This window comes from Podarcis pityusensis, assembly GCF_964106645.2.
Source record: "Podarcis pityusensis genome assembly, chromosome: 7".
Taxonomy (NCBI): Eukaryota; Metazoa; Chordata; class Lepidosauria; order Squamata; family Lacertidae; genus Podarcis; species Podarcis pityusensis.
Window position 1 is genome coordinate 52,301,886 of NC_138031.1, and position 21,979 is coordinate 52,323,864.

Here is a 21,979-nt window from a genome sequence, read left to right on the forward strand (position 1 = left end):
TATGGGAGCATTTACTATACCTAGCCATGTAAAAAAGTTACTCAATGTTTGTTAATGTTTCTATATGTATATAGACATATAGGCAACATAAAGATACTTTGTTTTCAAAATCCAGTTCGGGAAAGTAAGGGTTAGGTTTAGTTTACATGCTTTATTCAATATATAAATAAATACCATATTCCTTTAAAGTGTAGGTGAAATCCTCTTTTGTGTGTGACCCTTTATTTACCGAAGTATAGTGGATCTCTTTACAGAGACACCCAGCTTTTGGAATTATTCACCTGAAAAGCTAGCTGTCTCATTTTTTATGAGATTGCGAAGCCTAGCAGAATCTAAATCTTGTCCTCCTTTTTACTGAATTTCACTGTGAATGCCTCCCATATCACTGCAAGGACAACTACTTTTGGATTACATTTTGCCCATGGTAACATTGTGTAAACTAACCATTTTATGTTTTGCATTTTTAGATTTCTGCTATGGCCTTTGGACAAAATGGAAATAAAACTCAACTGACAGCACAATCCTATACATTTCTGTGGAATTTAAGTAAGGTAAGAACAATGTAATCCAGACCCATGATCTGGTTGGATTAGAGTTTGGATCTCATGGATCTTGGGCTTTCCTGGCTGAACCTTGCCTCAGCCAGGGCTCAGCAGCTTTAAGACCCTCTCAAAATATACATCTCAAAAGCCAGTCTAAAGAGGCACATCCACCAGAAGCTGTGTAATGAAGATGCACCTGTTTGGGAAGGCAGTTCCACATTATAGGGGCTGCCACAGGAAATGCTCTCCCCAGGGCCACCCCCCAAGCATCTGAGGGTGGTTGGACTGTACTCTCTATGCCAGGCTTCCTCAAACTCAGCCCTCCAGATGTTTTGGCCTACAACTCCCATGATCCCTAGCTAGCAGGACCAGTGGTCAAGGATGATGGGAATTGTAGTCTCAAAACATCTGGAGGGCCGAGTTTGAGGAAGCCTGCCTATGCTGATCTGAACACCAAGGGGTCTGTAGGAAATGACGTGGTCTTCAGCTATTCAGGGCCTGAGTCATTTAGGGCTTTAAACACTAATTTGAGCACCTTAAATTCAGTCCAGAAATGAACTGGCAACCAGTGCAGTTGTTTTTAATTGGCCATACTTTTAAAACAGGAGTATGGGGCCTGTGGCACTCTAGACATGGCTCAGCTACAACTCCCATCATTCCTGGCCTTTGACTATGCTGACTGTTGTTGAAGGGAGCTGAAGTCCAGCAACATATTGAGAGCCACAGTTCCTCCAATCCTGTTTTACACTTTGTTTTTCACACACCTGTGTACATATGCAGGATGCTGTCTTAATTTTACACTGGCTACAGGTTTAAGAGATAATAAAGGACTCCATATTTAAAACACACACACACAAAAAACCACCAAACCAGGAGCACTGCATCAGTCCTTAACTTAATGCCTGTGGTGCGGCTTAAAAGAAATAAAGTCAAAACAAGCAATGCAGGCAAGACACACAACAGGATTCTGATAGCTTTTTATATCCTTGAGGTTGGTAATGAGCATTTTCCACTGAATAACAGATAGTGCAATCCATCTAGAGAAGACAATTTTGTCTCTGGTTGGGAGCTGGCTATATCCTAGATCTAAATCTGACACCATCCCCACGGGCCTTTCATAAGATTACACCCATGAAGGAAATATTCGTCAGAGCTTCTCATTTTATAATGCAGTGTTTATGTCTAACTCATTTCTTTCCTAACTCCTAAATACAAATACAAATCGACCTCTCTTGGGGCACGCAAGACCTCCAGCCACTTTCTATCATAGAATCACATTATCGCATCTTATCCCAAGACATTCCACTACAACGGCATGTTTCTCTGATAAATTAGTCAGCAGCACCCTGAGGACTTTTAGATGCCTATATAAAGAAGTAACATTATCTGTAAATATGTTGATAGGGAATCTGGCTGCTTCCGTGGCATCAAAAGAAATGTCCCAAACTAATGGCTTTTGTGTTGTATCTCACCTGCAAACTTATTTGTATACTATTACTTAAGAAAGCAGCACAGAGTATTAAATTTATCTGCTTGGAAGCTTCTTTGGGACCACATCATTTAAGTCAATTATGTCTACCCTGTGGGTCTTCAGAGGTTGTTGGATTACAACTTTCATCATCACTGACCAATGGCCATGAGAGTTGGGGCTGATAGGAATTGGAGTCCAATAACTTCAGGAAGGCTGCAGTTTCCCCATCGCTATTATATTTTGGCTGTGACTTGGTTTGAGTAAAAAGGAAGTCACTACTAAGAAGATAATCCTTAGGTAACACCCACTACTATAATCTTATTATTGTGTGGCTTCAATCATGTGATTTTTTTGAATGGCCCATGAGGCACTGAATAGCTCATGAGGCTAGACATATGGCACATAATTTGGATTGCTATGTACATATGTTTATATGCTCCTGAGGTAATATGGGAAGAACAACTCTGAAATCTGCATTCAATAACCAGATGGATATTCAGCTTTTTGCAGACTCATAAGGCCATTCAGGAAAATGCTAGAAATGTGGCAACCTAATAATTTCAAAAAGTTGGCAAAGATGAATCAGTTGTGCCATGGAATTTGTTCCTTCAGTAGCTTCCACATATTACATTTAATAGTTTCCAAATGCTATAGGACTTCAAGATTGTGTACTCAAAAATGATTTCAACTAACTAAAAATGATTTCACGTGTGACTATTAGGCTACAGTGTTTAAACTGAAATGTTACTCTCACAAGTACAACAACTTGTCAGAGTTGATGGAAGGCGAGAACCATGGAAGCAATGAATGGAATAAGAATGCAATAATAATACATTATGTCCTGAATTTGCTACTAGACAGCGGTATAAATAAAAATTGCAGAAAAAACTATATGGATAAAGTTTTAAATCAGATCTCAAACCCACTGAAATATAAAGTATGACCACTGCACTCTAGTCTTGGTCATTTTTATAAATGTATTGTGTCTATAGACATTTAAACAATATGACAGAGATCATAGCATTGTATTTGCGGAAGAGTCTACAGTGGTACCTCGGTTTTCGAAAGTCTCAGTTGATGAACATTCCGGTTTTTGAACGCCGTAAACTTGGAAGTAAATGCTTCGGTTTTCGAACACACCTTGGAAGCCGAACATGCCACGCAGCTTGTACTGAGTGCAAGATCCTGAGGCCTAGCTGTCGGCTATTGAGTTTTTGGTTTTCAAACATTTTAGAGCTCAAACGGTCTTCTAGAATGGATTATGTTCGAAAACCAAGGTACCACTGTATTTCCTGTTACACTTTAATTTAGTAGAACACTTGTATTTAAAACCTGAAGGAAGTGTAAATGCTGTCTTTAGTGGGTAAGTAAGAAAGTGTACTAAATAATAAATTAATGTGCATACATGTTAATACAGATATTGATTCTTGAATTGCGCCTAGAGCTAAATATTCTGCTGAAGAAACTATATAATTTGAAGAGCCCTGAAGAGACTGTGTGAATGTGAGATAGCAACTGAATGCTGGGAAGGAAGCATTTAAAAAAGAAGTTAAAACTTAATTTAACCAGTTAAACCAGATTTAAATTGGTATATCTCCTATCCTTTTGCAGAACCCCCCAAAAGAAGGATGTGATCTAGACAAGCTACAATTTAGATCTTAAGAAGCAAGCTAGTCCAAAAGAGATGTTCAAATCAAACCAAATCAGAGATTAAAGACTCGTACAGACAATGTGTTTATTGTGCATTCATACTGATTTGCTTACTCAAGGGTTATACAGTGTCCACTCTTTTTGAGCATTTGTTCTGATTTGGTTGTGGGAAACTTATGTGGCAAAGAGCCTTTTCTGCAGTGGCTCCCCATTTGTGGAATGCTCTTCTGACACTTTCATTATATATTGTTTCTCTTTAACCTTGCCTTTGGTGGATAAAACATTGTATGGCCTTTTAAATATGTTTGTGGTAAGAGGGTATTTGGTTTGTTTTTTGTTTGTTTTTTATTGTGTGTTTTGTGTTCTCATTTGGTATTTTTATGTAACTTTGCCCAGCATTTTGCTGCAATCTATGGGCCACAGCATCACTGGGCAAAGGCATCCCGTGATTATTGGGCATGGAACAGGGTTTATAGGAATGAGAGGGATGTGATGATTAGAAATGCTGGTTTAGAGAAACCCCATTGGTTTGCACATATTTAAAGTCCTGAATCTTTTCAAATTTTGATTCTTTAGGAAAATGAAATAATCTAGCTGCAACAGCCTACTTCATAAACATAAACATAAACACATAGAATCAATGCAAGGTCAAAGTACAACACACAGTACCTCTTACAGACATTTCGGGAACAGTGGCTTCATAGGGTTCATCCAAAAAATGTGGTCCATTTTCAGCCAGGGAATTGTCTTGTTTATCTACATCAGTTTTCAGCTGCGAGAATAATGAGTAACAAGCTGATTTCAAGATAGGATTCAAACAAACAAACCTTATCAAATTTAATGTCAAGTCGGTTTCCCCCCAATACGGTCAGCAATCCCTTTCATGTATTGATTTATACCAAATTGAATGAGATTGTAGTATATCATTCTGATTGCAAAGCAAATGGAGTCAATTTATTTTCGTAATTAGCAGAATTTTCTCCTTGTAATAGAAACAAACAGTTGCGGAATTTCACGAATGCCCCATGATTCAGCAGTTGAGATACAAAAGGTGCCCAATATCTGGAAACAACTAAAGGCATTTTTGATCTGACAGACTTTAACAGCTGAATAAACGGGTCTTTGCCATGAATGTCGATTTTGTATGGTTTTAGTTTTGTTTTAAACGTATTTGCTGTTTTGGTTGTCTTTATTGTAAATCATCTTGAAATGCTTGTTTGGAGTGTGATTAATTAATTGATTCATTGATAATTCTTGCAAAGACTAAATGACAAGTATTTGAATCTGGTATCCATCATTTTTTATATTAGCGTGGTGAAATCTTCTACGTAGTATGGCATCAGTGAAAAAAGGCAAGTTCATCAGATATGACAAATTTAAATGATATGAGATGCTAATGAAAATTCAAATATTTATCAAACCATCTTGATATATTCAACTCCAGTTCCCAAAGTTGAGAAACACCAGCCATCTTGATTAATAATCAATCACTCTTCCCAGGGAATTCTAGGAACTGTAAGAGGAACAGTGGTCTCCTAACAACTTTCAGCACCATTAGAAAACTACAGTTCCCATGAATCTTTGGAGAAAGCCATCTCTGTTTAAATTGCTATAATACTGCTTTAAATGCATAGTGCACATGAGGCCCCAATAAGGCTTTTTTAGGCTTATATGTTTAAGGAGAAACTTCAGAAGCCGTTTCTAAATGCATTGATGACAAAAAGGAGGGACAAAGGTACCCAGGAAATGCTTCCTATAAACAAACAGAGGCCCTCTGCATCACATTACATTCTGCAAATTAAATCCATATTTGCTTTTGGTGTTGTTGTTTTTAAAAAGCAAACTTTCTGAAAGCTGATCACATTTTTGTGACCTTTCTGTTAAAAAAAAAGTGACCCATATTTGCAGATGCACAAAATATAAAGGGATTGTCTTGTTGTATCCTTTTGAAATGAGACATCATACTTCCAGAGTTTTTGCTTTGAAAGGCTGTAAAAAGTAATTAATGAATTTTGAGCACTTCACCCTTTGGGCCCAATTAAATTTTAGTGCTAGTTAATTAGTGGTTAAACTTTTTTTTTGCCATTCATTCAGCTCAAAAGTTGCCTTATAGGAAAAGGATGCAAGATGGAGAGATTAAAAATGGCTTTAGCATTGTGTGTTTTATTCTTCTCTTATTTTGACTTTTTTTTTAAAGTAACTAAATAACAGCAATAAAGAAGAAGGGGGAAGAATCATTAAGAAAATTACTGGGCATCATATGCATTTTCAAACGGGGTGGAAAATAATTGCTTATTGTGCCCAAGTCACGTTAACATAATGAACTGTGCCGGTTCCTGGTGCTTTCTTACTGGTAAAAAGTATTTAGTATTAATCTGCTTCATTAAAAATTAATGAGGGGTAAATCAAATGCCACTTAACGTAACAGAATATCAATCTAAATAGTGTTGGTAAACTGCATTGCTGCTCAGTGTGTCTGTTCTGATGCAATGCCAAAAAAAGAAAAAAAAAGAAAAAGCCTAAGCAAGTTGCCAGATGTTGATAAATGAGTCCTTTCTTTCTTTTTGGAAGATGGAAGGGAATTTCAAAACACTTTTGTCAATACAGCATGATACTATTTTTTAATTGCACAGTTCCTTTCCCTGTGCTGTAGCTCAGATAAAAGTCCAGAAATATGTACACACCAATCCTCAAGTTAAACTACTATGATTGGCTACCTCAGCCCATAGGGAATTCGATTCTGAGTTTGTAAGTTCCTTCAAGGAGCCAGGGAAATGCTGAGAAGTGGCCTAAACCAAATACGGTTTTAAGTTTATGATAGCAACTTTAGTGTCAAACAAGTACTTGTGGTTGAAGGACAGGCTGGATGATGAAGAGTGGTGGGAGGCGCCAGCCCAAGAACCCCTTAGAGATGACATAGAGGAAGAAGACTTAGACCAGGACAGTGGTGGTGGGACACTGAGGAAGAAAGCTGGGAGGTGGTAGAAGCAGGAGGCTTGAGTGAACACAGAGAGTCAGAAGAAGGAAGCTGTCCACAGACAAGGTGGGATGCCAAGTATGTCAGTTAGAGTGCAGACTCTGACAGAGAGGAGCCAGACACTGCCTCAGTTTCATATCAGTAGGCAAGTCCTTCTACAGTGGCCTCTCTTCCTCCACTGACACCAAGATCATGAAGAGCCTTGCACATTGCTGAGCAACAGGCAGAAAGGCCCAGAGGAGGGGTCCCTCTGATAGTTTATGTCTGCTTGGGAGGAGTCCAGAGGCAAAGGGCTAAAGAGGGAAGGAGGGGACAGATGCCAGCCCCAACAATGTCTTCAACTAGGGCAGATGAGCCTGAGTGAACTCTGCTGTGTTTTCCTTTTCTGAATGAAAAAGCTGACTGCACATTGAGTCTTGAGTCATCATTCTGACCTGTGGATGATCCTGCCTGTCTGACAGTCCTAACACAGAATCTTACATGGCTCTCTGACCAAGTCCTCCAGTCCCAAGTAAAACCTGGACAGGAGATCTTTCAGATTCTCTGATGCTAAAGCATCTTTGAAAACATGGAGCAGATCGTTAAACAGTGCAAGAAGGGCAAAGATGGTGCTTATTCTTCGGGTATTGCTGTATATTGCTGCACATCTCAGAAGAAAGGCTTCAAGGAGACTGTTCTTTCACAAGGCCAGATTGAGGGAAGATTTAGAAAAGCAAGCAGGTACTAATCAACACCTCAACGAGATGTTAAACCTCCCACAGAAAGAGTTACTGTACCTGGCCTGATTTCAAAGGATGTGTTAACATCAGTTCTTCCTGTACAACCAGCAGGTTCCGGACCCCGCCATGTTTCACTCTCTGACGTCTCACAAATGCTTGCTCCAAGTCATCGGGGTTACACTTGTGCGTACAGGGAAAACAGGGCCCAAGCTGAGCCAGGGTCAGTGCGAGTGAGAGCCATTTGTAACAATGCATGCTGAAATTTCCTTTTCAATCAATATGCATCTGTGGGAAGACAAAAAGTAACTCTTACAAAGCAGAACAAATATTGATTCTCCGTCAAACTGAAGGCTCAATTTTCGCCATTAGAAAGACTTTTTTACTCTTGAAAGAAAGGAAGTAGAATAAAGCCACAGGTTTTTGATTAGAAACACAAAACGCATAAAGTCAACCTCCCCCTGCCTTTCTTTGTTTGGGAAATGTGTAAACGCCACACAGACACATTTGCCACATAAAGGAAAATAATCTTACGTATTAAGCTTGGTAATGCCTATTGTGCAACCAAGCCATTATGCTTTAAGTAGATTTCATTGTCACATTCTACCTACCCAAAATTCATTTTGAGATGCAGGTGCCTAGGACATGAATGATTTGCTGATTCTAATGAGTGCAACAAGGAACAGGAATCCTAAAAATTGTGGTTGGAATGCACATTCTCTGTTCTGAAAAGAAATACTTCAGAAGTCTCATTTATGTGTTGCACGTGGGAAAAGATTAAACATGAAGCCAGGAGGTGTGGAGTCCTGTCTCCACATCCACATGCATCCCACTGCTCCTGATTTCTCAGTCACTGTATTCACCATAACTTATTCAGCAGAACTACTACATGATTTAGAACCTTGATCCTTTAGGGTTCAACAATGGGCAAGGAGACTTCATGCAAAGAGCAGGCTCCCTATTGGCAGAGGTTATGATGGGCACAATGATGTCAGTGGAGGCAGTCATGTAGTCCCTGGCACCATGATTATATCAGAAACATGTGAAGAATATTACCCACATGTTTGAGTAAAGATGGATGTACCTTCCAATTTCAGGTCCTCATTTTTCTGATCTTAAATTCGGTTCCCCACATTTCCATTGAAATTTTTGATCTGTTTTGGGGAAAGAAAGAAAAAACCCAACCTACAGCATTAGTGAATTTCTCCTAATAAATAGTTTTGTATTTGGTTTTGACAAATACACATATTTTTGCAAGTAATTTTTACCCAGGTGCTTCTGTTTTGGTTTTTTCATCAATGCATGCATTTATTGGACCCTTCCCCAGCTCTTTCCCAGGGCAAAACCATTCTGAGTCTTCTTCCCAGGGGAGTTAGGTTGTGGCAAATTCACCTCCATTCTATGGTGGTAGTAGCTTTTTCTCATTAAAGTGCAAACTCCCCTCAGCCCTATGAGTGAGTCACATGGTTTCCAGGATCTTTTTGCCTCCTCAGAAACAGAGTATCATAGAATTAGGATGAACTTCATTTTCACATGTCTTCCCTCAAAAAATCATGGGAACTATAGCTTACCTCTCACAGTGCTACAATTGCATCCTTAACAAATAATAATTCCTGGGATTCTTTGGGGAAAGTCATGTGCTTTATATGTGTGTATATGCATCCCGAGTTTCAGGAACATGATAGAATCTCAGCAAGTCTTTTTTCTGAAAACATAACAGCATCTTGTGTGATTTTAGAGGAAGAGACTAGCATGTGGAAGAGACTAGCTCCCTAACAAATGATACAGTAGTACTTCTCTCTCTGTTTTTCTTTTTAACCTTTTTATGTCCTTTCATGCTATCAGTTCGTCTGACAAAAGGAAAATGTGACCCGCAAGTTCCTGGTTTAAAATGCATGAATGATAAATTGATGATGCAAACGATGCACTTGGTGAGCCAAGCATTTTTGGAAGATGTACACAATCAGCATTTGTTCTGAGTGGTTTCTTTATAGACAAGGTTAATAAACCTGAGTATCAGAGGCAAAGCTTCAAATGACTGAGCACGGCTTCCCACCTTCCATGATGTAAATAAAATATTTCATAATACCCAGCCACTCACACATTTTTATTTTATTACAAGGAACAGCTAAATCTAATAGTGGTAGGCATTTAGAGTTTTACAGTCCTTAGAAGGAAAGATCTGCCTTGTATACATGTGGCAAACCTGTCTGCTCCCCATTTACAAAGTGTGTTTGTGGGCTGCATGCGTGTTCGTTCCAGGAGCTGCAAGCTTGCATAAATACAGGCCTCCCTAGGCTAGACCTGACAGAGCCCTTCTAAAGGCACCCTCTGAGATCCTCAGAGCTTGAAATCCCAGGGCCCAGAAAAGGCAAATGGTTGCATTGCCCCTCAATTGGCAGATACAGCATTCAGGGTTTGAGGTCTTTAGTCAATGGATAACTAGTCTAGTTTATAAAGCTCAGTTGCTTCAGGACACCATTGAGGCAACTTGTATGTTTTGCTGTCAGTGATAGTATAATCAGCTGTGGTCCTAAAGTCCACACCTAGGCCACTTTCCAAGGTGTTGATCTTCCTTCCGCGATGGAACCCCACCAGGATCGCACTGCCGGGGGTGGTGCGTTCCCCCTGCCCCCCTCTTCCTCCACCAGTGGGTCCCTAGGTTCAATTCCTAGAATCTCCAGGTAGGATAAGGGGTTTCCTTGCCTGAAATTGTAGCCAGTACTGAGTGACATGGTCTGACTCAATATAAGACAGCTTCTTGTGTTTCTACACACATGTCTTGCTATGGACAATTATGTAGGGGTCACCAACTTCAGACTTGAGAAGATCATCATCAATGAACTGGGGAGGGGGAGGATTTCTCATCCATAAATACAGAGCACCCCATCACAAAAAACCACTCCATCAACAATAAATCCAATGTATCAACTAAAATAGCACAGACATTTGGATCACACTTCGTACATTTTCTAGCAATTTTTAAAAACTTAATGGAACAGCATTAAGTCTCATTTTTTAAAAAAGCTTTCGCACTGCAGGGGGTGGAACTCACCTATTATCTAGCAACACCTGCAGATGATTTAAGATGCTTATATTTATGCTTTAAATGTCATATTCATTATCTCAATAATACCCAAGGGGAGACACCAGCATAAATCAAAGCATGTCATTAATGCATTTGTTAAGCGGGTTTTCTTTGCAACATGCTTAGGAGAAGCTACAGATCAATGAGGAAATCTGGAACTGCATGCCAGGCAGTGACTATAACATTATTCTTACTAAAATTGTATGGTGAATTCCACAAGGATAGTACACACCAATTACTGAATTTGTGGTGCTGATTAATTATCCATCTGATTGCTTTTCAAACACACTGTTTGTTTTTTGCAGTCACTGTGAAGGAAAGACTGATGTACCATTGTCTTCTCAGTTTAGATTAAGAATATTCTGCACAGTGAGCTGGATAAATGCATATTAGAAAGTAGTGTCATTTTGAATGAGTTTCTTTATTCATGTCATGCTGGTAAGTCACTCTGCTGTTGTTGTTTGTTAGGGAAGCAAATTTAGGGCAAAGCTATCAGTATGAGCCCTAGAAATAGTTTTCTTTTACATGATATTACTTGTACTTTTTCCTAGGCTATGGGGCTTATACTTAAAAATGGTTCAACAGATTGATTTGAAACATCATGAGAAGAAAGCTTGTACATGGAGCATGCTGCATTTGAGGTATAAAGGATAAGAAACAGCTTACTTTGAATGAGTTAACTTGTTTGACAAGACACTCTGGCACTAAACAGTTTGAGAAAAAATGGGGAATATAAAATACTCAGGCAAAAATTATACACGTGCTGCTTTTCCAAATACTTGATGTCTAAGTAAGCTAAGAATTTCTGCCTGATAATCCATAAAATGCAAGGTTCTCTCACCACAGCAATGTGTACTGGATATCCAGTAGCTAATCCTACAGGTTCAGCCTCCTCAAACACTTGCTGTATATGCATCTGATGGCCACATTTCTCACTCTCACACATGTACACCAACACCCACCCACCCATGTTGAATGGAAAATCAGCATGAATGACATTTGGCTGGATCATAGAATCACAGAGTTGGAAGGAACCCCCATAGTAATCTAGTCCAACTCCCTGCAATGCAGGAAATCTCAACACATGGTCCCCCATCCAATTTGAAACCATACCAGACCCTGCTTAGCTTTGAAAATGTGCTAGCTATTTTATTGCCAATTTCATACTGACACAAAACATGGTTTCAATTTTATTGAAAATACAATTTATAAAGAGGGCCAATATGGTATAGTGGTTAAGAGTGTTGGAGTAGGACCTGAGATAACAAGGTTCAAATCACCATTCAGCCACGTATGTCACTGGGTGATCCTGGACCAGTCACCATCTCTTAGCCTAACCAACCTCACAGGGCTGTTGAAAAGATAAACTGGGAAGGAGGAGACCCATGTATACCACCTTGAGCATCAATCAATCAATAAAGTATTTTTATTAAATGAATGAATGAATGAATGTACTTTTAGCTTGCATTTCAGATGCATGGTGGATGTATTCCACTGAGCAGATAAATGTGGTCCACCTCTCTGTAACTGACAGCCATCCACCCCCCAGTAGTCCTGAAACATGAATCAACCACAATATAGGATACCATACTATATTTATATTTTCTAAATAACCATCTATTAAGTGCATAACCCTGCTGCTATTTGCTAGCATTTTAGAGCCTCAGTGAACAGAGAAAGCCTTTAACACAACTTGGCAGACTAAAAGCGTTGTCATTGCTGCTGCTGCTGTTCATTAAATTACAGAAGATGGTTGCACAAATCATTAATATTATCAGAAGAAAGTAGTTTTTAAGACTACTGGTTTTGTGACCAAGCTCTATTTTTTAAAATCCTCTTTTTTTAAGAGAAGGAAGATGCTTCATCACAGCAGGGGGAAATATATTTATTTCATAAAATTTATATGCCACTTAATCATAAAACACAAAAACAAAACTCAAAGTAGTTTGCAAAAAAAGTAAGGTATTTTTATGTTGATGTGATTCTTTTGCTTTGCTCTGTAACCACAAGACCCTACAGCTAGTTCCAAGAGAGATGAGAGACATCACACTACAAAGTGCTTCAATTCAGATGAAGATTTCACAAGACTATTGAGCAATTTAGTATTAAAATGGGGGTTGGCAGCAGAAAACCTGCTGACTGCAAATCTGTAAGGGTTTATCTGTCATATTGCACTACACCAGGAGTGGGAAATCTTGGGCCTTCCATATATTGATGAACTCCCATCAACTCTAACAAACCTGGTCAATGGCCAGAGATGATGGGTGTTGTGTAGGTTCCCCACATTGAATTACCTGGTTCCTTTATGCTCACTCTTGTGTCATTCTGGGTAATCTCTAGTGCTTATGCTCATTTGATTGAGGCACATTGCATGACTGCGCAACACACGGTTGACACTTTCCTGGAATACATAACCCTGTACCTCAGTAATCTCAGCTCCAGAGATGTGCTGATCAGAAATAAAGGCCTTTCAGCGGTGGTGCTTCAGTTCTGGAATGAGGAAGATACAGCATTCATTCACGCTGTGCACCTTTTCGCTCTAAGACTGTGCACAAACTACACATCTGAAGCACATTCTTTCTCTCACAGAATTCTGGGCACTCTCATTTGTTAAGGTTTGCTGAGAATTGTAACTTTGTGAAGGGTGAACTACAGTGCCCAGAATTCTTTGAGGGAAAGAATAATGTGTTTTGAATGTGCTTTAATGTTGTAGTGTATACACAGCCTAGCTTCCAGCAGAGAGATGCTAAAACAGGGATGGGCAGCCTATGGCCTTCTATTAACCCTGACCATTGGCCATGTGGGCTTGGGCTACTGGAGTCTAACAACATGCCATTCTTCTCTGCACCATGATATTGGTTGAACGAACTTCAACCTGGGAACCAGGTGAGGTGGGTAAGATCTCAGAGACGTCCTTCTTCGCTGTGGCACCTGTTCTGTCTCTGCACCGCCTTGCCCCCTTTCAACACCAAAAATGGCACGCGTGGCAGCGGTCACACGTGTGCTGATTGCGTACAAGTGGGGAGGTATTAAGTTCAGTGAAAACAAATCACATGGCTTCTCCTAAAGAATCCTGAGAACTGTGGCTATAGCTACTATTACCAGCATCGGTATGAAACTACAGTTCCCAGGATTTGGGGAGGGGAAGTCACGTGTTATAAAAGTGTGTTGGATACACTTTACTTGTACAATGTGCATCTGTCCCAGGAGTAAAAATGGGAGTACAGTGGTACCTCGGGATAAGAACTTAATTCGTTCTGGAGATCCGTTCTTAACCTGAAACTGTTCTTAACCTGAAGCACCACTTTAGCTAATAGGGCCTCCCGCTGCACCGCTGCGTGATTTCTGTTCTCATCCTGAAGCAAAGTTCTTAACCAGAGGTACTATTTCTGGGCTAGCGGAGTCTGTAACCTGAAGTGTCTGTAACCTGAAGCGTCCGAAACCTGAGGTAAAGGTAAAGGGACCCCTGACCATTAGGTCCAGTCGTGGCCGACTCTGGGGTTGCAGCACTCATCTCGCTTTATTAGCCGAGGGAGCCGGCGTACAGCTTCCGGGTCATGTGGCCAGCATGACTAAGCCGCTTCTGGTGAACCAGAGCAGTGCACGGAAACACCGTTTACCTTCCCACCGGAGCGGTACCTATTTATCTACTTGCACTTTGACGTGCTTTCGAACTGCTAGGTTGGCAGGAGCAGGGACCGAGCAACAGGAGCTCACCCCAGCGCGGGGATTCGAACCGCCGACCTTCTGATCGGCAAGCCCTAGGCTCTGTGGTTTAACACACAGCACCACCATTGTACTAATGCTGCTGTTGGGGGACTGGCACTCAACTTAGTCATAATCATTATTTTCAACAGAACTGCTATGAGTTGAATGCCATCCTTAATGTTTAAACACCAGTTTTGAAGAAATGGGATGCTTACAACATTTGCTTGCCAAGTCAGAACTGTGACTGATGCAGTGCCTCACAAAAGCTACACAAAGGAGCTTATGCACACACCTTATAACTGCAGCTTTATACCTAGGAAAGTGCTCAGGGCCAAATCACTCCTGGTTTACACTGCTCTTGTCAGCAGCCATTCAAATCTGGGGGAAAAAGAAGCAGCTTAATGTATTTGATTATGCTTCTGATTTAGAAGCGTGCTTGTTTGATTCATGAATAATTATCACTTTCTCTTCCATGCAGATTATGCTTGAACACAGCAAAATTCTTTTCCAGTCAAATTGCATCTGAATGCAACCACTAAGCTAAGCAGGGAAAGGGTGCAGGGGTGGAATATTTATCTGAAAATTGGATATTATGCCAAATTGCATTCATTTTGTAGGTATTTAATAACTATGGCAAATGTGTTTTATTTATGTGTCTCAGTCCTTGTACTCAATTGAACAAATATATCTACAGAGTCATTGTGCTGGGACTTATAAAATGGGAGTGCATGCCAATCTTTGCTTCTGGTGCCCTTACTATTTTTTGATATTGAGTTAATGTTGAGAGTCAGGTGTTCCTACCATGGGAATTTGCTCTTCCTAAGCAATAATATGTCTCAATAATATGAGATAAAAAGAACTCTGGCAGACTTAGTTGTTCCAAGTAACTAGAATGTGAGTCACACCCATATTTATGCAAGGCGTAACAGAGTAAGGACTCCATCCAATGACCTGTTCACCCAGCATTCATTCTGATTTGCTTGCAAAAAGCTGATGCAGTGCTTAGACTATGTCCTGTCTTTACTGAGCATTCATACTTATTTGTTGATGGGGTGGTTATATGACAATAATCATTGATCCTGATTTGCTTGCAAGGTCTTGACCTGACTTCCAGCTAATCAATTGTCCATCCTACATTTTTCAAAACTTTTCCCTGTCATTTTTAAAAATCCAAAAAAATAAAAATCCATTTTATTTTTTAAGTGAATTTGTTGCATGAGTGCAAGAGGAAGTGTTGGGTGTGCTACACGGCCTGTTTTGCAATCATCAGGCTTTCCTCAGCTGCAGCAGAGGACACTCTCTTTGCTAGTGTTGGAAAAATATTTAGTTGCTAGTCCAGTCAACTTCTGTGCATGAGAATTAGGGGAGAGGGGGCTATCTTGTCCATTGCTTCCGGCAACCACATGGCTTAACCCAGCCCTAGCAGTCAGGGGGTTTCATCATGTCACTCCTTTTTGTCACAACATTCAAAGTGTTGGCGCTGACCTTTAAAGCCCTAAATGGCCTCAGCCCAGTATACCTGAAAGAGCGTCTCCACCCCCATCTTTCAGCCCAGACACTGAGGTCCATCGCCGAGGGCCTTCCGGCAGTTCCCTCACTGCGAGAAGCCATGTTACAGTGAACCAGGCAGAGGGCCTTCTTGGTGGTACACCCACCCTGTGGAAACCCTCCCACCAGATGTCAAAGAGAACAGCAACTACCAGACTTTTAGAAGACATCTGAAGGCAGCCCTCTTTAGGGAAGCTTTTAATGTTTGATGGATTACTGTATTTTTAATATTTTGTTGGAAGCCATCCAAAGTGGCTGGGAAAACCCAGCCAGATGGGTGGGGTATAAATAATGTTGTTGTTGTTGTTGTTACTCACAGCCGTTAACAAGGTAAAGGTAAAGGGACCCCTGACCGTTAGGTCCAGTCGTGACCGATTCTGGGGTTGCGGCGCTCATTTCGCTTTATTGGCCGAGGGAGTACAGCTCCCAGGTCATGTGGCCAGCATGACTAAGCCGCTTCTGGTGAACCAGAGCAGTGCACGGAAACACCGTTTACCTTCCCACCGGAGCGGTACCTATTTATCTACTTGCACTTTGACATGCTTTCGAACTGCTAGGTTGGCAGGAGCAGGGACTGAGCAACGGGAGCTCACCCCGTCACAGGGATTCGAACCACCAACCTTCTGATCGGCAAGTCCTAAGAGTAAGTTGTTAATAGGAAAACCCTGCTGAGCACCCACATGCAGAACCTCATTTAACATTCCAAGTCAGGAAACAACGTCCGGGGGGGGCGGGGGCGGGGGGAATAGAAACCTGCAATTCCTAATGCAGCTGAGCACTTTGAGCTGGACAAATTTGTGCAGCAAACCAGGCAATTATGAATTTTGTCAACATCACTAATCATTTTCTTAGTTCCAAGTCAAGGCATTTGACTCTCGGAGACTAGAGCAATACTATTTCTGACTGCTCCTGAATGGCAATGTGGTTATTAACTGCTGGAAGAATGCCAAGATTCCACTGTCCCTTGCTACTTCCTCATCACTATTCATGATTTAATCAGGATGCTGAATATGGTTTGCATCCTTATGCAGATTTATTTACATGGGCATTATTTTCTTAGCTGTTTTGAATTGCTTCTTCCCTTTGAAAAGATATTCAGCCACGGTTGTTCAGAAGTGCCAGAGCCATTTGGCTGTGTTTGCTATCACTTACCATTGTCTATGTGTCAGGGATTATCAATCCATAGTCCACATAATTACAGCAAGAGGTGTGGAGTGGGCAGGATACAATTCCACCCTATATTGGGTTTAGGAAGGATTTTCCTTTCCTTCTGTGAATTCAGTTTATTGGCAAAAAATAAAAATTAAAAATAAAAAAAATGGTAGGGAGCAGATGGCAATAGAAGGGTAGTCATGGTTTTGGGGTCAGGTACCTTAAATTCTCTCAAACGTCAACCTAGCCCCTTCTCTCTGACGCCCTGCTAGCACTCTTTCCAGTAGATAGTTCAACAAATCCCACAATCCATCACAAATGCCATTCCTCTCAAACATTGTATTGGCAGAAGTTGCTCAAGCTGGAAAACCCGAAATGGGCCTTCTAAGAGCGAGCAGTGGTGTTGAGTGTGGGACATAGCACTTTATGAACACTTAAGCTGTCATCATAGAGTAAAGGGAATGGTAAAACATGAGAAGTTTGACAAAATTTGGTTCCCATTTATCAGCTCTGTTTACATAATGTAAAACCATCACCCTCCAGACACTTACACTTCATACCACAGAGGTTGCCTTATATTCCAACAGTTATGAATGAGAATGAGCTTTTCTCCCCTTGGCTACTTCAATATGATATTGTGCTTGTATGTTTATGAACTGTGGTACCTGTGATATGTTTACATGTTTTCTTGAACTATTATATACAGTGGTACCTTGGTTTAAGAACAGTCTGGTTTAAGAACGATTCGGTTTACAAACTCCACAAAACCGGAAATAGTGTCCCAGTTTGAGAACTTTACCTTGGTCTAAGAACGGAATCCAAATGGTGGAAGGGCACCGGCGGTGGGAGGCCTCATTAGGGAAAGCACACCTTGGTTTAAGAATGGTTTCGGTTTAAGAACAGACTTCCGGAACGGATTAAGTTTGTAAACCAAGGTACCACTGTATAAATATATGAGTGGCAAAGAGACAGAGATGGGGAAATACTAGGCATTGCATCACACCCATATTTTATTGGCTTTCAATACCACATCTTACCATGCTTATTCAGGGTACATATCTCAATACAGGCCCTTGGGAACAGCAGATGTCTGGGGCTTTCACTCTGGAGTCTTCTTCCTTCTGCAGCCCAGAAGGAAAAGGAAAGAGAGATGTTTCTACTTCTCTATAAATCTGCTGAGTTGGCCAGAGTCCATATGCAATGGAATAACAACAATGAGAGTCCTTGAAAGCTTCCACAAGAGACACGGAGAGAGTCTATGAGGGTTACGATACTAATATCACTTTAAAAATTCATGCTGCCTCTGCATTTGCTTCCCCGCCCCCTTGATAACTCTCTCAATCTGTATATGCATATATAACATATTTTTATGAAACAGTGCTAAGTGTTTCTGCCTTCTTTCTCTCAGTGATAAAATCCAGTTGAGATAAAGTCCCTGTGGAGCAGTCTGCATTCTTAGTATGTGGTAAAGAATATATTGATTGTCCTGTGCCACTGGATATACAATATATACCCATCTCAAGGATGAATAGCTGTAGAGACACTGTGTTGTTATGAAACAAGAAGTAAATCAGGATATGCATAAAGAAATACACACACAATAAAATGGGCACGGAGTGAAAAAGTTAGTATTAGTGAATGAACTCTTGTATGAACTTGATTAATACCGTATTGGCCCGAATATAAGCCACACTTTTTCCCCCAAATTACAACAGTGAAAAGTTAAAAAGTGTGGCTTAAATCCGCGACCTTACAAAAATTGCTGTGGTCAAACCATAGCAGCCCATGAGGTAGAGGGTGGCAGGGAAGAAACTGAGAAGTGGGGCCACAAGTGAGTGGTGCAAGGCAGGCATTGTATGAGAGGGGAGAGAGAAACCTCCCCTCATGAGTGGCCCAAGTTTGTTCTGCCCTTTGGGGAGCACTCCCACTTCTCCTGTCAACAGTGGGCTCCTCCATTTCCCCCTCCTTCAATCTTTCTCTCCAGCGATGCCTGGACACCTTGAGCTGATAGGGAAGACAAGAAGCCAAGGCAGGAGCAGGAGCAGTGGTGGTGGGAGAGTGTGTGCCTGTGCTGCTTGCTAGGAGGAACCGGCCTGGAGGGGGTGTGAAGAGCGTGCATGAGAAAGCACCTCAGACAGACACACACGGCAAGCGGCTTATATTCAGATATTTTTTTTTTTTTTTTCTTCCCCCCCTCCCTTGAATTTTAAAGGTGCAACTTATTTGCAGGTGCAGCTTATATTCGGGCCAATACGGTACATGGAGACAGATTTCATCAGGTGCTTTGTTCACAAGATCCTCATGACAAAAACAAAACTACTGACTGTTCTTTCTCCCACACACCCTCTCTCACTTTTCAAAAACATGCATAATGAAAGTGACTTGTTCGCTGAAGCCAGATCCCTTGACTCATAGATCCCAGCCCGGCAGGCCAAAGGTTTACCATTGTAAGTATTATGATTTATTTCACTGGGTTGCTTCCATATTGGGTGGTATTAAACTAAATAACTGCAGAAGTGGAACAGCATCCCCTTGTGCAACAGGACTTCTCCCATCCTCCTCCTGCACATGCCCTGCACCATCTTTAGATCTCATTTGGAAGGCAGTGGGAACCCAAAGAACAGATTTAGGAGGAATGGGAGGGAGTAGAGCATGCATAGGCAAACTTGGCCCTCCAGATGTTTTGGGACTACAACTCCCATCATCCCTAGCCAACAGGACCAGTGTTCAGGGATGATGGGAGTTGTAGTCCTAAAACATCTGGAGGGCTGAGTTTGCCTATGCCTGGGGTAGAGGCAGAAGTCCCATTGCACAAGGGGAAGTTCTTCCACTCACACCATTACTTGGTTGACTACCAGCCAGTGTTCTTGATTCCAGAGATTATAGCAATTTTAAAACAAATTTGATGCTAATGGAGCCACTGCATTTGCAGGATTAAAATATTAATAAATCCTAAATAGATTTCTGTTCTTTAAAAGGGTTAACATTTTGATTGCTCTGTGCTGGCTGGGATAGAGGTTGGAGTTTGACAGGCAATCAAGAAGTCATGATAGATGAACCGGAAAAAAACAATTCAGAACTCTCTCTTTTCTATCTGGCAGAGTTGGAGAACACAGTGCATTTTTCATTCATTATGGCTTTATGTTTATAATTAACCAACCCCTTCCACAAACCCCTTTCACACAGTAGACATGCTCACTTTGAAACTCTGCACACAGAAAAAAATGTTGGAAAGGGCAATAACAGCAAGGCTAATGCTGGTGCTTCCAGTTTTTAATGCTAATGAGGCTATGTAACCTGATTCTCTCTGCTTCAGTTCACAAATACAATTTTTGGAGACCAAATAAATGAAAAAGTGGTATGACAGAGAGGAAAATTTGCTTGAAAAATATTTGATGCATCACATTTGTGTGTCATGAAATGTCCCATTTATTTTGATGCATTTTATTCTCTTATGTTGAAATGTGCATGGTGTGAAACAGTCTGAATTATACAATGCGATATCTGGAAGGAAAGTGTCAGAACTAAATAACAGAAAATAATGGTATTTTCTTGGCTCAGACAAACAGCTAACCTTGGACTTGGCTTCTGGAATCAAGGAAAGTGGAAATAGAGCCTGATGACCACGTTCTTGCCTAGGTGAGGGATTGTGATAAGCATTGTATGGTAATTCTTGCAAGTAAGGCTGATTTTGTTAGTAAAATAAGCATAATGAGCTCTAGTTGAACACATCTAGTTGAGCACATATCACTTTACACATGATGATAAAACTAGAAAGGGAAAGGGAAAAGTAACAATACTCTTGAAGAGAGAGAGAAAGAAAGAAAGAAAGAAAGAAAGAAAGAAAGAAAGAAAGAAAGAAATGCTCCCCTAGGCAGAGATGTAAAAGGACTAGGAAAAAGAAAGAGTACAATTCATCATTTGGCAGAATGTCAATAGATCTAAATAGAAATATTCTCAAATAACTTTAAAGAATTGGAATGCCCATAAAATGAAACTACTTTTCTATAATATAAAGTGTATATGGTTAGTCACACTTTTGTAGTGACTGATCATTCCCCTATCCATAACAATAATATTACAGGGATTAGGCCATCAGATTCCTTGTGATAAGTAAGCTTATCCCCACCCCACATGGAAATTATTAAGGAACTCACAAGTGCGCTGCAAATGGAAGCCTCTTTTGTAGCAAAAGAAAGCTTCTGAGAAATGTAGAACAAGTTTCAGCTCAGGGCTAATATAATCAATAAAGTCAGTAGATGTGGTGGTGTCCCCATGACAAAAGTATGATGCATCTCCAACAGTGTTCTTCAGCCTTGGTTTCCTAATGCTGTTAGACTACAACTCCTCTAATCTCTCACTATTGACTAAACTGGTCAGGGATGATGGGAAACATCTGGAGACAACTGTTGAAGAACCCTGCAGTCCAACTCATATTCCTGCTCATGGATGTCATTCATTTATTTCATGCTCTCCAACATTTCTCCAATGAACATAGGGACATCCCATTCCATAACAATAATTTTACTGTTCATACCCACACATCTTATTGAGTTGTCCTAGTCACTCTGGGCAGCTTCCAACATATATAAAAAAATTATAAAACATTAAACATTAAAAAAAATCTTCCTATACAGGGCTGCTTTCAGACAGCTCAGGGATCAGATAACTCCATACCCTCCAACATTTCTCCAATGAAAATAGGGATGTCCTATGGAAAAGTGGGATATTCAGGGATCAATCAGAAACTGGGACAGCTTCTCTAAATCAGGGATGTCCCTGGAAAATAGGGACACTTGGAGAGTCTGTTATTTTAAATTTAGATCTCTGACTCTATTTGGCTTGTAATAATAAATCATAATCACTAGAATAAGCATAATAAAATAGCTCAAAGCTTGGTCACAATCAGCCCATTGATTCTCCCTAGTAGGATCAGGCAAGCTCCCATGGATTCAGTTTGTAATGGGCCTAACTCCAAACATGCAACTTAGACTGAATTAGACTTGATCCTTGGTCCTTAATTCAGAATTGGCCTGGAGAAGCTTATCTCTGTTTCTGTTGAACCATTCTGTAAGACCTCCCCACAAACATCTCCTGTCAAAGGTTATGGCAATTGACGCTTCAGAT

At 40.6% G+C, this 21,979-nt stretch overlaps 1 protein-coding gene across 6 annotated transcripts in view; it reads right to left on the reverse strand.

The window, feature by feature from the left end:
• Positions 1-21,979, reverse strand: part of LOC308481612 (cadherin-19-like) — a 76,313-nt gene that overhangs the window by 39,627 nt on the left and 14,707 nt on the right. For 2 of the 6 annotated variants that reach the window (XM_081014195.1, XM_081014190.1), the window contains exons 2-4: positions 8,441-8,510; positions 7,417-7,644; positions 4,333-4,435 (exon numbers count right to left, since the gene is read on the reverse strand). In XM_081014195.1, the coding sequence (XP_080870321.1) occupies positions 4,333-4,435; positions 7,417-7,614 (301 nt within the window). In that variant the 5' untranslated portion in view covers positions 7,615-7,644; positions 8,441-8,510. Of the gene's footprint in view, positions 1-4,332; positions 4,436-7,416; positions 7,645-8,416; positions 8,511-8,927; positions 9,062-17,889; positions 17,974-21,979 lie in introns of those variants that run through there. The other 4 variants (XM_081014192.1, XM_081014191.1, XM_081014194.1 and 1 more) reach the window with 4 other exon arrangements.